Genomic DNA, 15,386 nt, shown 5'->3' with positions numbered 1-15,386 from the left:
TGAAGTACGTTGATCAAAAAAACAGTTAAAATTAGTTAAGAACAATTAATATGTAAAAAGTATAATTTTTTTCCAAAAATGCCCTCATTAATAAGGAGAGAGAGCATGAGAGAGAACAATTAAATTATTAAAAGAAAGAGAAGTGAGGGGGAGAGAGAGTGTGAGTTGGAGATAATAAATATGGGTAAGATAGTAAATCAACACAAAAAAGTAGAGACAACTTGTAAGTGTTTCTTATATATAGGAACATGCCATAGACATCAAATGTCTCTTATAATAAGGAACGGAGGGAGTAACTAGAATTTATGAAATTTTAAAGTTCAAATATTTCGAACTTAAGGCCACAAGAAATGGTTCCAAATAGTTCTAATTATGATAAAATGTGGTCTAAAAATAAGATATGACACTAATTATTTTAAATAATTCAATTTAACCAATTTTTCTTAATTAGCCCAAATTCCAAGAAAATGTAGAAAATTTCCAAATCAATTATTTTTAGACTATTTTCATCTTCCAGGCCTCCAATACTATTCTATACCCTTTATTATATTTTTCATGATTTTTTGAGAATTTTCTAGAATTTCAGGTACACTTTCCCACTCTGTTCCATATTGACCAAATATTTTGAAGATAACAATCTCATCCCTAATCTAATTTCAGTTAAGAAGTTGTGCCGTCTATCTGTTGACTACCCTACTTGTCCTATTGAAACATCCTTACCTTAACCCTTAACAGTACGCATTCAAAAGCTAAATGGAACACTCAAATCATAACTTAAGCCTAAAAATTAAAAAAAAAATTCATTTAACTCCACAAGTACTGTTCACAGTTAAATTTCCTAATTAGGCAGTCTAACTTTGAGAAATCATAAATAATTCTAAAAAAATTGTATGAAGGTGCTTCAAATTTTTATTTGAAGCTCTTTTAATTCTCTTCAAGAAAAAAAATATAAAAATAGATTTATCACTGGCCAATTCATATAGTTTATTATCCAAATTTTAATGTTCATTTGGTCTAATCTGGAACTTCCAGATTCTATGCCTCAATTTTGAAAAATCATATCTACTTATGTATACATCCAATTGAGGTGATCTACCTCTTATTTTAAATCCTGAGATGTGTATTACATTCTTGCCAAAATTTGTGACTTAATTCATTCATTTGGTAGGTCAAACTGGAGCTAGAAGCTAACGGCTCTAGGACCTACGTTTTATCCCTTATACAATTCTTGCTTTAATTCTTTTAAGAATCCAAGCAATCTCGTGCATTCTCATTACACCCCATACTCATTCTTACATGCTACCGATGTCATCTATAACTAAATTACATATATTGGTATGTTCCATTATTACATAACTACAGAATTTAAGCATCATATAGTAATACTAACAATTATCTACTTCTTTGCATCAATCTCTTAGCTTCTCTTAATGCAACCATTGTCCATCATACTTGACCTAGATGGTTGGTTAAGGGAGGGTGAGATTCATGGGAATTTTAGTAGCAAACATTACCACATACATATATAAGATGGATACTAATGTATGGTATGTAATTTTCCATAAACTTAGGTTAACTAGTGACATGCCATTATGTTTTTTGCTTGGTATAAAAATGCATGGTCATGAAAACATATTAAGAACAGCATTTCCAGTGACAATCATCATGTCACAACATCATATAGTCAAAATATAGAAACCAACACATAAACACATCATATCAAGCACATAAGGGGTAAGTTCACTACCTTGCATCATAAGTTTTCTCTTGCTCTTCAACTTGCTCCCTAAGCTTACCAACTAGCTTTCAATCAACCACATCCAAACCTTCTTTTGGATGTCTAAGGTCCTAATTACAACCACAAGGGTCACATTACTCACTAGGACCAAAAACTACACAATGTGGAAGACTTGTATACTTAAACTTAATCTATTTTCCTTGATTTATGATTTAGTATTCTAGCTTTGTAAAAATTGTTCCCTTAGGCCAATCCTACACAATTTTGCCCAAGGAATGCAAATATAAGCTTAGATTCATCAAAATTCAACTTCTTCCCCTTGTTCTAGGCCAAAACTAAAATTTGCCACCTAAATTCCAGTTTTTATTCCAATGCTTCCAACTTCATTCTATCATCTTGTTCCTAGACAATTTTTCATTCTAAATCCATTGGAAGCCTTAGAATCAATAAAACCACATCCTAGGCATAAGATCTAGTTAGGCTGTGACATCCTCTTTGGTTCTAACATTATGGAATTCAATTAATACAAAGCTAGAACCACTTGAATCCTACTCCATATTATCCCTTAAACATAGATCTAGCATTAATTTCATCTTTCCCTAATTTTATAAATTTCGTGCAGTAGCTGGACCTAGGGATTTCAGGCCTCCAAACTCATCAAAACCATGAGCAAACTAGCTAGAAACCAAGATAGGTACTAGGATTACAACACACCTTGATCTAGGTTCTTCCAACTTGGCCTTTATAGTTCTTTTCTCTTTTCCTCTTCATTCTCTTCTCAATTTGGCAGCACCTCCCCTCTCTTCTTTTGTGCTGAAATGCTCTTCCATAAGAGGGTATTTATAGTGAAACTTATGCCTTGAATGGACCATTATGCCCTTGAAAACTAATAGAAATTATAAGGGCAAACTTGAAACTTCAAGTGCACTTTTACATCATCAATACATCATCTTCTTACATCATCCCTTACAACATCCTTCTAAAAGAGAGCTAGGTAGCACAAATCTAATGGAAAGGAAAGGAAGAATAGACCTTGGCCCTTGGATTAAACTTGGTCTCCAAGTTTCCTTCCAATTTATTTGGCTCACATTTATTCAGCCGTCTTAATAGCCTTTTAGAGCTCAAAAAATTCTTCTATCTACTCCATGAATTTTATTTTACTCTAGAGAAGATCTATGAATTTTCTCAGGCCATAACACTTCCTTTAAGCCTTGTATAAAAATCATTTACTAAAATACGCTTAACCATTATAATTTAGCCTTCTATTTTATTCCAGCCATTCTGCTAATCTTTTGGAAGTGAGACTAATTTTATAAAGTAACATAGCCTTTAAGCTTCCTAACCTCATTTTTACATAAATTTTTGAGATTTCTTATTATCTCAAATAATTACCTCCATTGGTTTTCTTTTTACCGAGCTATAATCTTATAAATTCCATTTAAGTTGCCTCAAGGGTATTTTCATCATTTCTCTTCGTAAAAGAATCTTAGAATATTATTTTTTATTTTTTTGGGATTTTTTTGGAATTTATTGTACACTCTTTATTTTTTATCCTTATTGTAATGGAGTTTAAAGTTGCTTATAAAAAGGGACAGAAAAAGTAATAAATTTGCTAATAATTTTTTTCCAATATAATAAATGAAACATAAAAAATATAATTAATTAATTGTTAATATGTATATATACTTATGAAATATAAGATTAAAAATGTTTTTGGAAAAAATGATTTTTTTGCCAACAAAAAAATATTGTCTCGCCTTAATGACTATAAATATGAAATGCCATAACATTTCTGTTACAAAAATAAATAAATATGAATAATTATAAGCTTGGACTATCATTAAGTTATCATATTCACTGAGTAGAGGCTTTTTTCAACTCAAAGGCTCTCTTACAAGGAGGGGTAATAGGCGGCTCTAAAGGGTCCAAGCTCTCCAACAACCATATTTTTTAGCTCTAGAAGCAAAAAAAAAAAAAAATTTCTTTCTTCAAAACCATGGTTTATGAGGTTGAAACCATAGTTTTAGCCCAAACCATAATTTTGCAAAAAACTGGGATGTTTGCATTTTTTGGACCTAAATCATGGTTTGGGGTCCAAAAGTGCTTTTTCAACAATTATCAAACACCCTCATAGTTTCCATTACTTTTGTTATTATTGAACTTGATTATGGTTTTTATGGGTTTTGAAAGCTTGAAATCAGAAGGAGTCATGCTGCATGAAATTGATAAGGTTAAAAGAAGATGAAATTAATGTAAAAATAAGGTTTAAACGCTTGAAAAGAAATCAAGTGGTTTTGTGATGAACTTGCAAGAAATTCCACTTCTCCCTAACTTGTGTAACTTTCGACCAAACCCAAGGTTCTTGATAGGATTGGATTTTACTGATTTTGACACTTTTAATTTGTTTAGATTGAAAAATTATGTGGGAAAAAGATGAGAAAGGAAGTTTAAAAGCATTAGAATTGAAAATGAAATTTTGCCCTAAAACCTCATAATGTTTAACCAAGTTAAGTTGAAGGGAAAGGAGTTGGATTTTGTTTAACTTGAGCTTTGATATCTATTCTACATACAAAATTATGTGAGAATAGCATGTGGGATTGATTTTAGGAAGGTTAGAAATTAAGCTCAAAAGTTAGAAGTTAATATAGTTCAAAGAGAACAAAGTATTGATATTGTTAGTTACTATGGCTCTAATGAACAAATAGCAATGATGTGTTGATCCATTTGGAGCCCTGAGATGTCAAGAAAAAGGAATAGCAAAGGTTGAACAAATAAGCTCAAGGTTGGTAGCACAATGGAGCTAAAGATGACAAAAGGGAACTTAAAGACACAAGATAGTAATCAAGTGCAACAAGGTCTCCCCTTACTTTCCTCTCTTAACTAAAATTCATACTGTGGGAGGGGGTATTTATAGCAATTCACTTAACTCTTTGCCCTTGAACTTCAACAAAATTACAAGGGTCAGGTGGCTAAATCTTAGCCCTTAAAAATTCTTCTAAAAATAATGGAAAATAAATTGAAAATAGGTGCACAAATCTTGTGCTTCAAGCTTGTGATTATGCCACATATCCACATGATGTCATGGTTATGATGTCACTTGCTTATGTCATACCAAGATTAATTAGCCTAATCTTGGTTAACTTCCTTAATCACCATAATTAACCACCTCCTAGAAACTATTTTATTTTTATTTTTTATTATTTATTTTTCCTCCAAAATAGGCTAAAAATGGAGTGACACATAGGCCATTTGGATTGGAAAACTTTGTCAAAAAATACACTTCCCCAATTATCCTCACATCACATTGAGTACTGGTGCAGTGCCGAATGAATTTTTTTTTCTGTATCCTGTCCAATCCACTGTCTTAGAAAATTTATCTCAATACACCATTAACTTTCTCTTAGTGGAGGGAAATTCCAAGATTTTTCTTAGAATTTAATTTGCTCTGAAATTCTCTAAATTCCATTTCCAGTAAAACCGACATTCTAATAGCGATAATTCTGCTTTAAATATTATTAAAGCTAACTTCTTCATCATTTAAAGCCAGGGAAAATTTTATAAATTATGATAAATCCTTCAAGAATATTTCTCATATTTTTTCAGAATTATTGAGGCCTTTAGGTATTTTAAATAATTAATTTTGATTACCATTTCTAAATGTAACTAAAAATTTTTATAAAAATAGAAAATTCTGTATTTATTTATTTTCCTTTCAATAATTCCTTATTTTTTGAGAATTTTCAGGAATTTCTAACCTGACTTCTCAATTAGATCTTTCTTTAGCTGAATTTTAAAAATATCATTCCAGACGTTACTCAGGTTTCTGTTCAAAACTTATGAGATCTATGTCCCCTCTGCACCAACTAGTCCTTAGTCTATTTTAATTCTCTCATCTTTAGAGTTAAAATTTGTAGGATGTTACATCCTTAGAAAGCTAGGAGCTAAGTGTGAAGTAAATACAGGAAGGTGAATGATTCTAGAGTTGACAAAATGATTGTGGAAGGTCCATGAGACAATAAAGGGGGATTTGTAATTAGTTGTGGGGAAATTATCAATGCAGTTGACAGATGAGTAAGGCGATTTATTCTTTGACTTGATCCAATGGTCTAAAGTCTCCTAGGGATTGGAATATAAGTCGAGTAGAGGGAAATTTCAAGGTCACAATAGATCTTGAAAAGGCTTGCGGTAGAGTGTAGTAGCTCCCAATGAGACTTGCGATAGAGTATGATGGCCCCCAAAGTCGCGGTAAATCAATCTTAAGGAAATTACTGAGCTATTGAGATATCTCTTGAGGGAGACAGTGACCAAGGATGATGACTAGGAATGAGTAGTCCTGGGATGAGTTTAAGATACAGGAACCTCCTCAAGTTAGTCAATTGGCACAGAGAGTACCCTTGACTATTCTGTAGACACCTTAGTGTCAATTAGACCAAAGTCGCAGTAAATCAATCTTAAAGAAAGAATAGCAAGAATGAGGAGGTGAGAGTTGTAAGTCTTGAACAATACGCATTCAGGAAAGCTAAGCATGAAATTAGAATGTGAAAGAAAGGAGTTAGGCCTTTAAGGTAAAGATGAGAATGACAGTGCTAAAAAGACTTGATAAAGGCAGTATTAGAAGAATCTGAAATGTCATGGTATAATGAAATACTATAAAGATAGGTACACTATCATGGCATTATCATGAAAGAATGTGAGCAATGATGATGAAATGGTTAAAGGTGAGGGCCATAATGATAATAAAGTATAGAACGATGGGATGAGTAAGCACAAATCAGGGATCAAAACCAAGCAATGAGATACAATAAAAAATTAATGGCCAAAGTTGAGTATAAGGAGGGATATTTTTCTCAGTTAACCTCCCATTAAGGGTAAGGATAGAGGTTTGACCGGAAAATTTTAAGGACAAAATTTCTTTTGAGAGGGGGAGGATTGAAACGTCCTAGATTTTGGGTTTAGAAGTACCAAAATTAGCTTGAAATGGATAGGCCGCAAGACTCTTTTTGACAAGAGTTCCAAAAGTTCCCCGAAAGGGCGAGATGATTTGCGTGGATTAAATTAGAAACTAAGAGTTTTCTGGAATAATGAGATAGGTAAGTTAGAGACTCCCATGAAGCCTTGAGGGGACGAGTATGAAAATAGGAGATGATTAAGAGCCAAATATTGTGCTTGGAGCCTCAGTAAGATGATTCCTTAAACTAAACCTGAGTAGGGACCTAATTGTAATTTGATCATGGCATCAGTGTTGACTATTCCAGATCCTAGTAAACTGTACACCCTTTACACTGATGCTTCACTTAAGGGTTTGGGGTATGTCCTGATGTAGAAAGGTAAGATGGTTGCCTATGCATCTAGGTAATTAAGACTGCATGAGGAGAACTATCCTACACATGATCTGGAATTAGCTGCGGTAGTTTTTGCATTGAAGATCTGGAGGCACTACTTATATAGATCACAATTTGAAGTCTTCAATGATCACAAGAGTCTGAAGTATTTAGTAGATCAAAAAGAACTGAATAATAGACAATGCTGGTAGATGGAATTCATCAAGGGCTATGACTTTGAGTTTAAGTATCACCCAAGTAAAGCCAACATGATTATAGATGCTTTGAGTAGGAAAACGGTGCATGTCTTTCACATGAGTTTGGAAGAACACTATTGCTTAGAGGGATTAAGAGATCTCCAAGTGGTGCATGAGGCTCCAGCCACTCTGTAATCAATTTTGGGTGATTATGAGTATTTTGGAGACTTGAAGGCAGCACAGATGGAGGATGACTGGTTGCTGAGCATCCAAGAGGAAGTGGAGACCAAGGATGTGCCTAATTATGAAATTAGTGAAGAAGAAATCTTGAGACACAAGAAAAGGATCTGTGTCCCTAATAATGAGGAAATCAAAAAGACTATTCTAGAAGAGGCGTATCGAAGTAATTACACGATACACCCAGGGATAATCAAGATGTACCAGGACCTGAAAAAGAACTGGTGGCCAAAAATGAAAAAAGATGTCACGGATCTTGTATTAAAGTGTTTAACATGTCAAAAGGTCAAGATAGAGCATCAAAGACCTCCAGGACTATTAAAGAATCTTGATATTCTCCAATGGAAATGGGATAGTATTTCCATGGACTTCATCACTAGCATGCCAAGAACCTGAGTTGGCTATGATGCTATATGGGTAATTGTGGACAGATTTACTAAGTCAACACAATTTCTACCTAGCAAAAGTACTTACTCTTTAGCACGATTGACAAAGCTATATATAGATGAGATTGTTTGACTTCATGGAGTGGCAGAGTCTATCATCTCATCTAGGGATACGAGATTTACATCAAACTTCTAGCAGTCATTACATGAAGCCATAGGCACTAAGCTCAAATTTAGTACTGCTTATCATCCTCAAATTGATTGATAGACCGAGAGGACTATTTAGACTCTCGAGGACATGTTGAGGGCTTGCGCTATAGAGCTAAAGGGCAGTTGGGACACTCATTTATCATTAGCAGAGTTTGCCCATAATAACAGTTATCACTCTAGTATTCAGATGGCACTCTATGAGGCTTTATACAGAAGAAAGTGTAGATCTCCACTTTGTTGGATTGAATTAAGTGAAAGAACAGTTATTGACCTAGATTTAGTGGACATTACAACAAAAAAGATTGAGCTGATCAAGCAGAAGTTGTTGATGACCCAAAGTCGGCAAAAGAGTTATGCGGATTCTTAGAGGAGACCCTTAGAATTTGAACTAGGTGATCATGTATCTTTGAAGGTTTCACCTATCATAGGTATGGGCAAATCCATCAAGGCCAAGAAGCTTACACCCTGATTTATAGGCCCTTATGAGATTTTAGAGTGGATCAGATCTGTTGCATATCAAATTGTGCTACCACCACATCTTCCCAGTTTACACGACAAGTTCCACACGTCACAGTTGAAGAAGTATCATCCAAATCTATCTCATGTTATTGAGCCTGAAGAGGTCGAGTTGCGCGATAATTTGACCTATTCAGCAAAACCAGAGCGAATTTTGGATGTTAAGGACAAACAATTAAGAAACAAGGCCATCTGTCTTGTTAAGGTAAGGTCTTTTGGAAGGGTATAAGTCCAGGTGATGCTACTTGGGAGACTAAGAAATGAATGTGTTACAAGTAGCCTTACTTATCTTCTTAGTAAGCACCTTGAGTTGTTTATATTTTTAATTTTGTATGTGGTTGTTTGAATTTTGAGGACAAAATTCTGTTTAGGTAGGGAGAGTTGTAATATCCCAAATTTTATTATAGGATTTATCAAAAAATTAAAAAATGTTAATAAAAGAATAAAATAAATATAACATAGCATAAAATAATAATATTTTATTATTATAATAAAATAAAAAATTTTAATTTTTTTTATAAAAAGTCAACTTTCCACTGAAATTCAGTGGAAAGATGACAACTGGGGGTTGGGGAGGATTTATTAGGGGGAAGCTCCCCCTAATAAATGTATAGGGGTGTTAAATACAACCTCCCACAATTCAATTCCTCCCTTCAAGCACAAGAAGGAAAGAGAGAAAGAGAGATAGAGTGCGGGAAAGAGAGCAGAGAGCATATTGACAGTCATTGTAAAGGAGAGGGCAAGCTTTGAAGGTATTTTAGGTATATAAAATTACTTCTTTTCATCAAACTTTCTTCATGAATATTTCTTCTATATTTTACGCTTCCTAATAGTGGTATTATTATAGTGATTAGAGAAAATTTAGAGAACGATATAAGTATTGAATTTTGATAATATATGACTATAGAAATTTAAAGATAAATGAGTAGTTAATTTTAATTGGTTTAGATTTTCCCCTATGTTAGTTTTTAATATTTAAATTAATTTGTTTAGTTAGAAAATTTGTTATATATGACATATATGATATTTTTACTGATTAAGTTTAAGTTAAATAATTTATTTGGGTTGTTTGACATATTACTGATATTTTAATCGGTTTAGCTTTATTTATTGGGTGACCGAAGGTTTTAAAATGATTATTTTAGCTAAAAAGTTTATTATTTACGAAAATATATATATTTATCTAATAGTTATACCATTAAAATTTTAATTAGATTATTTATTTATAAACATTTGAAGTATTATTGAATTTTTTGATAATTAGGTTTGAGGTTTAAATTTTAAATGAGATTTTTAGAATTTAGAACATAATAATTCCATATTTTGAAATTTTGGAAAATTCTTTTTAGAGTAAATAATTTAGAGGATGTAAACAAATATTTTGGCTTGTTAGAAAATTATAAGTTGGTTCTGAAATACTTAATTTTAGGTTATGAGAGTTGCGGAAATTAAAATTTTAAATAATATATATAAGCTTAATTAATTCATTAATTAATTAGCTTATATTAATATGTGGTTATATTAATTGTGTAGATTAATTATTATTTGAGCAAAGAATTAAGCTTGTAGTAATCCTTACTATTTCTTTGGCGAGAGGTAATCACTTTCCACTTGTTATATGTGCTAATATGTTGTTTGTGAATATTTTGTCATTTTAGAATAATGATTTGTTATTTGAAACTTGAGTAGATATATTACATCTTTTGAGCTATGAAAATGGTCTTGTGGGATTTTTGAAATTGTGATTGAGAAGTTTGGAAAAATATATTATTTATGTCTTATGGATTATACTGAGAAGAGATAAAGACATTTTTTGTTATATTGTGAATGATTGGTTGTTATTTGGATTTTAGATTGAGCCCTATTCTACCATGTAGTAAGGCCGCCATTGGTGCATATTGGTTAGCTTCCTTCGTCCTTAGAGTAAGGGATAAACCTTTATGGCTTTTTATTCGTCCCCCATAGTGTGAGATAAGCCTATAGTAAGGGATAGATCTTGGTAGCTTCTTATTCATCCCCCAAAGTGTGGGATAGACCTTTGTGACTTCTTATTCACCCCCCAAAGTGTGGAATAGGCCTATATGTCAAATTGATCCCCTATAGTGAGGGATAGACTTATGTGGCTTGCGTGTTAGTTCCGATAATGAGGGTTTAGATGATTGAGATTATTTGAATATACATATTTTATATTTCAATTGATATATTTATATTTCTTGAGATTTAATAATTGTCCCATTTGATATCTCACAAGCATATGTTAGTATGTATGATGAGTTGGAAAGTTGGTTACTGAGACATTTGTCTCACCCTATGGTTTTTACTACCTTTAGGTGATAATTCAGGTGGTAGTCCATCAGGAAAGGCTCTGGAGGCATAGTGTGCTATTATAGTTTACATAACCTCTCTGCTTTTGTTCTATATACTGATTTATTATATATTGCCACATAGGGCTCATATACTCTAATATTGTAAACTAATACTTTTAATTACTACTATATGATATGGGAGGCTATTAGAAGGCCAGAGGTCTTTAAGATTTTATGTGTTACGCTATTTTAAAAGTATTGACTTTTGACTAATGGGCTCTATAGTTTATATTAAAATGATTTTTCAGTTCGTATGTTTGAAAATATGAGCTTGGATTAGGCTAATAGTTGAATGATATTTCTGGACTTTGGAAGTCTAAGGCCCAGTTAATGATCAAAGTTGCTCATGATATAAGTTTATTTCTTTTAACCATGATAGTAATTTTAAAATTTTAAGGTTTCTTCTTTTCTATCATGGTTAATCTTTCGAATAAATTGCTTGATTTAATCTAAATGGGTTTTGAATATATGGTTATCACAAAATGAATGACCAAGATCAAGCCACACATATAAATCAAGGGCTAAGATTTAAACAAATTTTTATAAATACCCCCTCCCCTCCCAATCGCATAACCTTTCAGCCAAGAGAGGAAAAAAGGGAGAGAAGGCTGAAAATGAAGAGGAAGAAGGAGGGGAGAAAGAGTAAGGAAAACCATGTAAGATCAACCTCCAAAACAAGATATGTTTATGGTTTTTGATGTAAGTTTTATTACCTTTGTTGTTGTTGAGCTTGGTAATGGTTTTGATAGGTTTTGGAAGCTTGAAACCTTAAGGGTCATGCTACACAAAATTGATAGGGTTAGAAAAGATCAAATTGATGTCAAAATAAGTTTCAAAGGCTTGAAAAAAGCAAGAATCAAGTGGTTTTGTGATGAGTTTGCAAGAAGTTCCACTTCTCCCTAACTTGTGTAATTTTCGGCCAGACTTAGGATTCTTGATAGAATTGAATTTTGATAATTTTAATGATTTCACTATGTTTAGAATGAAAAATTGTGTGGAATAAAGGTGAGAAAGCAAGCTTGGAAGCATTAGAATTGAAAATGGAATTTTTTACCTTATTGTATTTAGCCAAGTTGAGTTGAAGGGAAAGCAGTTGAATTTGTTTATTTAAGCTTGGAAATGGATTAACATGCAAAATTATATGGGAATAGCATGTAGGATTAATTTTAGAAAGGTTAAAAATCAAGCTCAAAAGTTAGAAATTAATGTAGTTAAAAAAAAAACAAAGTATTGATGTTGTTGGTTACCATAGTTCTAATGAATAAATGGCAATATTGTGTTGATGCATTTAGAGCCATGAGACATTAAGGAAGAGGAATAGCAAAGGTTGAACAAGTAACCTTAGGATTGGTAGCAAAAGGGAGCTAAAGAGGACAAGAGGGAACTCAAAGACAAAAGGTAGTGAACTTACCTTTCTTGTGTACTTGATGTGCATACTTGCATGTTAATGTGCATTATATTATTTGATAAGGATATGAGATGCAAATACAAGCATAATGTTTTGTTTCTTTTATGTTTTTCATGACCATGCATGTTAATGTGAAACATTGAGTATAAGAGCATGTTATAAATAAGCATGAGCTGGATTAAGTAAGCATATCATACACTTACATTCATCTTGCATGTATTAATGGTAATTTTGCTACTGAGATTTTTCTGAATCTCACCATCTCTTAACCAATCCTAATAGGTGTTAATGATCAAGCAAAATGATGCATGAAGTGGAAGCAAGGAAAAGAGGAAAAAAAATTGAGGAAATGTATTACATTATATTGTGTAATTTGTATGCCAATGTATGATAAATATGACACTAATATTATGTGATGACAAATGATGAGGATGGCATGTAAGACTGAGCATGATGATGTATGAAAATGGTTAATGCATTGATGGAATGGTAATATGCATGAAAAGAATTAATTATGAATTATTAATGCAAGTGAGGGGGATAAGTTTTCCCTAATTGTGCCACAAATTTGTGACAAAGTTAAAGTAAGGAAAATAATGAAATCTACCCATGAAATTTGGTATTCTTAAAATACACATCTTGAGCTTTAAAACAAGTAGTAGATCACTTAAAACAGATGTATGTTCTATGAGTTAAAACCGTTCAAAGTTAGGGCAAAGAAACTGGAAAGCACAGTTTTTATCAAATAAACAGTAAACTTCTACAAGTTAACTGTACAATTGGGTAAGGGTTAAGTCCAAATTTAATTTTTTTTTTCCCTATAGAGAATTGAAAGATCTTAAAATAGAATTTTGAATTGCCTTGCTACGATTTTTCTATAATTAGTTATGAATTTTTAAAATTAGACTGAAAATCTGAAATTTACCGATGAATATTCACCCCGAGAACTAACTTTTAAATTTTCAATTTACAGGCTTGTTTCTCAAACTGCTTGAATCGTAATACTTTCAAACATGCATTAAAAGCGTTTAAGGAAGGATGTTTTACTTAAAATATATAATTTTATAATTTAACGACTACTATAGATTAAAAAACTACCCACGTTCAAGATTCCTTGAAATTAGTAAATTTTAATAAATTTGTAACATGGGATTTTAATTTTTTTTAATTTAAAACATCATCCTATTTATCCTTGAAGAGAGTCTGCCACGTGATATTAACTAAGCATACTTTGGTCTCTATTTTTATATAATAAAGATTTGTTTTGTTCGGATGCATCATCCACCATTTAACAAGTCCATGACATTTTTCTCTTCTCTTTTTCTTTTTGATTTCTTTTCTTCTTTTTTCTTGAGAAAATTCCTAAAAAAGAAGTCTGAATATATGAAATTCTAATTCAGGCACCTAACACTTTAAATGACAAGAAAGGAAGTGAGGCTTGAACTACCATTTTAAAAATGATGTGAAATTACACATATGCCCTTTTGTGACATCAATTGACATTAATAGAACAGATAATAACAAGTATTGAACTAGAAATGACAAGTTTCATAATTTATTTTGTTTTTCATTATTTTAGTTAGTTACTTATCAAGTTGTAAACTGAAAATGACAAATATTGAATCTGTAATGACAAGTGTTGAATTGAAAATAACAATTTTCATAACTTTTTTTTTTTTGGGGTCATAGAAGAGCATATGGGTAATTTCACAATATTTTCAAAATATTAGTTCAAGCCTCACTTCTTCCCTATCATTTTAAAGTATTAGATGCCTGAATTGAGATTTGATATGTTCAAGCTTCTTTATTAGGAATTTCCCCCTTTTTTTTAACACAAAAAATCAACGCACATCTTTGCGTCTCAATCACTTCAGCACAAAAGCATATTTTCATACGTTTAAAATGTTCAATCCCATAAATACTAGGACCAGAATGTCATTTTCACACATTTGAGACGTTAAATCCCATAAATACTTGGATCAGAATGTCATTTACACACTTCATCTTAGCCAAAAGGCCGAGGAAGTTATCAGAAGGGAAAATTATGAAAACTGCAGTTGAAGACGCCAAGTCAATCTTTAGAATTCAGGTTACATATTTACTGGTTTTAATCAATTGTAATGAACCTTTTTATCTACACAATTTAATTATTTATATGTTATATAGGAGAAGAGGGAGTATTTATTAGACCCTCTCAATATAAGCTTCAATAAAACTTGAGGGTCTACAAAGAACAAATACGGGATTTCCATGAAGATATCAAATATCAGACAGGTCAATAAGCCGGTTGAGATATTAATTCAAGAGCCAGTGGCCAAACAAAATCGAGCTACGATCAGATAGGTCATGATTATAATAATATTTAAATAAAAATTATTAATTCAGAAGCATATAAAAAATTCATGTATAAATTACATATAATCTTTTGCCATGGCACATCGGCCATGCAGTCAGTTTACCCCAACACGCAGCCTACTTTATCATAACTATTATTATATTATTTATTTACCATCATTATGCAAGCGCGTTACTATCACCCAGAGAACAAGAATTATAATGAGATCTTTAAAAAAAATAATTACTGAAAAATTCTAATAACAATATAAACAGTTTATAATGACAATATTTAAAATAGAAAATGATAATTTTTAAGATTTATTTTGCAATTTTTTTGTATTAATACCTCATTATAATTCTGTCATATTTTAATGTCATAATTTTTTCTCTATTCCGATTTTTGGGGTCGTATCACTTTTTTAATTTGTCACCATTATTAAAGGTCAGAACCGCCATGTGATTTTGTCCCTGTCGTTTATTCAAAAATCTCCACCACATCAATTCAGTGACATAGGTAGATAAAATACAAAAATGTCTTCATTATTCATTTAAATGTAAGAAACAATAATATGGTCATCAAATTTTGGTTACGATTAATTGAAGATCTTTTGATTAAATTTTAAAAAGATATATATGTTTATTTTTTAATAATTTATGTGTGAATAATAAT

General features: G+C 31.7%; 1 protein-coding gene across 1 annotated transcript in view; it reads left to right on the top strand.

The window, feature by feature from the left end:
* Window positions 1–7,499: 7,499 nt before the first annotated feature.
* The window catches only part of LOC114732734 (uncharacterized), a 44,163-nt gene continuing 36,276 nt past the window's right edge, over window positions 7,500–15,386 (top strand). The window contains exons 1-2 of the mRNA XM_028920069.1: window positions 7,500–7,659; window positions 8,584–8,810. Of these exons, the coding sequence (XP_028775902.1) occupies window positions 7,500–7,659; window positions 8,584–8,810 (387 nt within the window). The remainder of the gene's footprint in view (window positions 7,660–8,583; window positions 8,811–15,386) is intronic.

The sequence above is a fragment of the Neltuma alba genome, unplaced genomic scaffold (genome assembly GCF_004799145.2).
Source record: "Neltuma alba isolate B1F8T4 unplaced genomic scaffold, ASM479914v2 tig00012932_pilon, whole genome shotgun sequence".
NCBI lineage: Eukaryota > Viridiplantae > Streptophyta > Magnoliopsida > Fabales > Fabaceae > Neltuma > Neltuma alba.
Note: the sequence above shows the minus strand (reverse complement) of the source record. Positions and strands in the feature narration are given on the sequence as shown.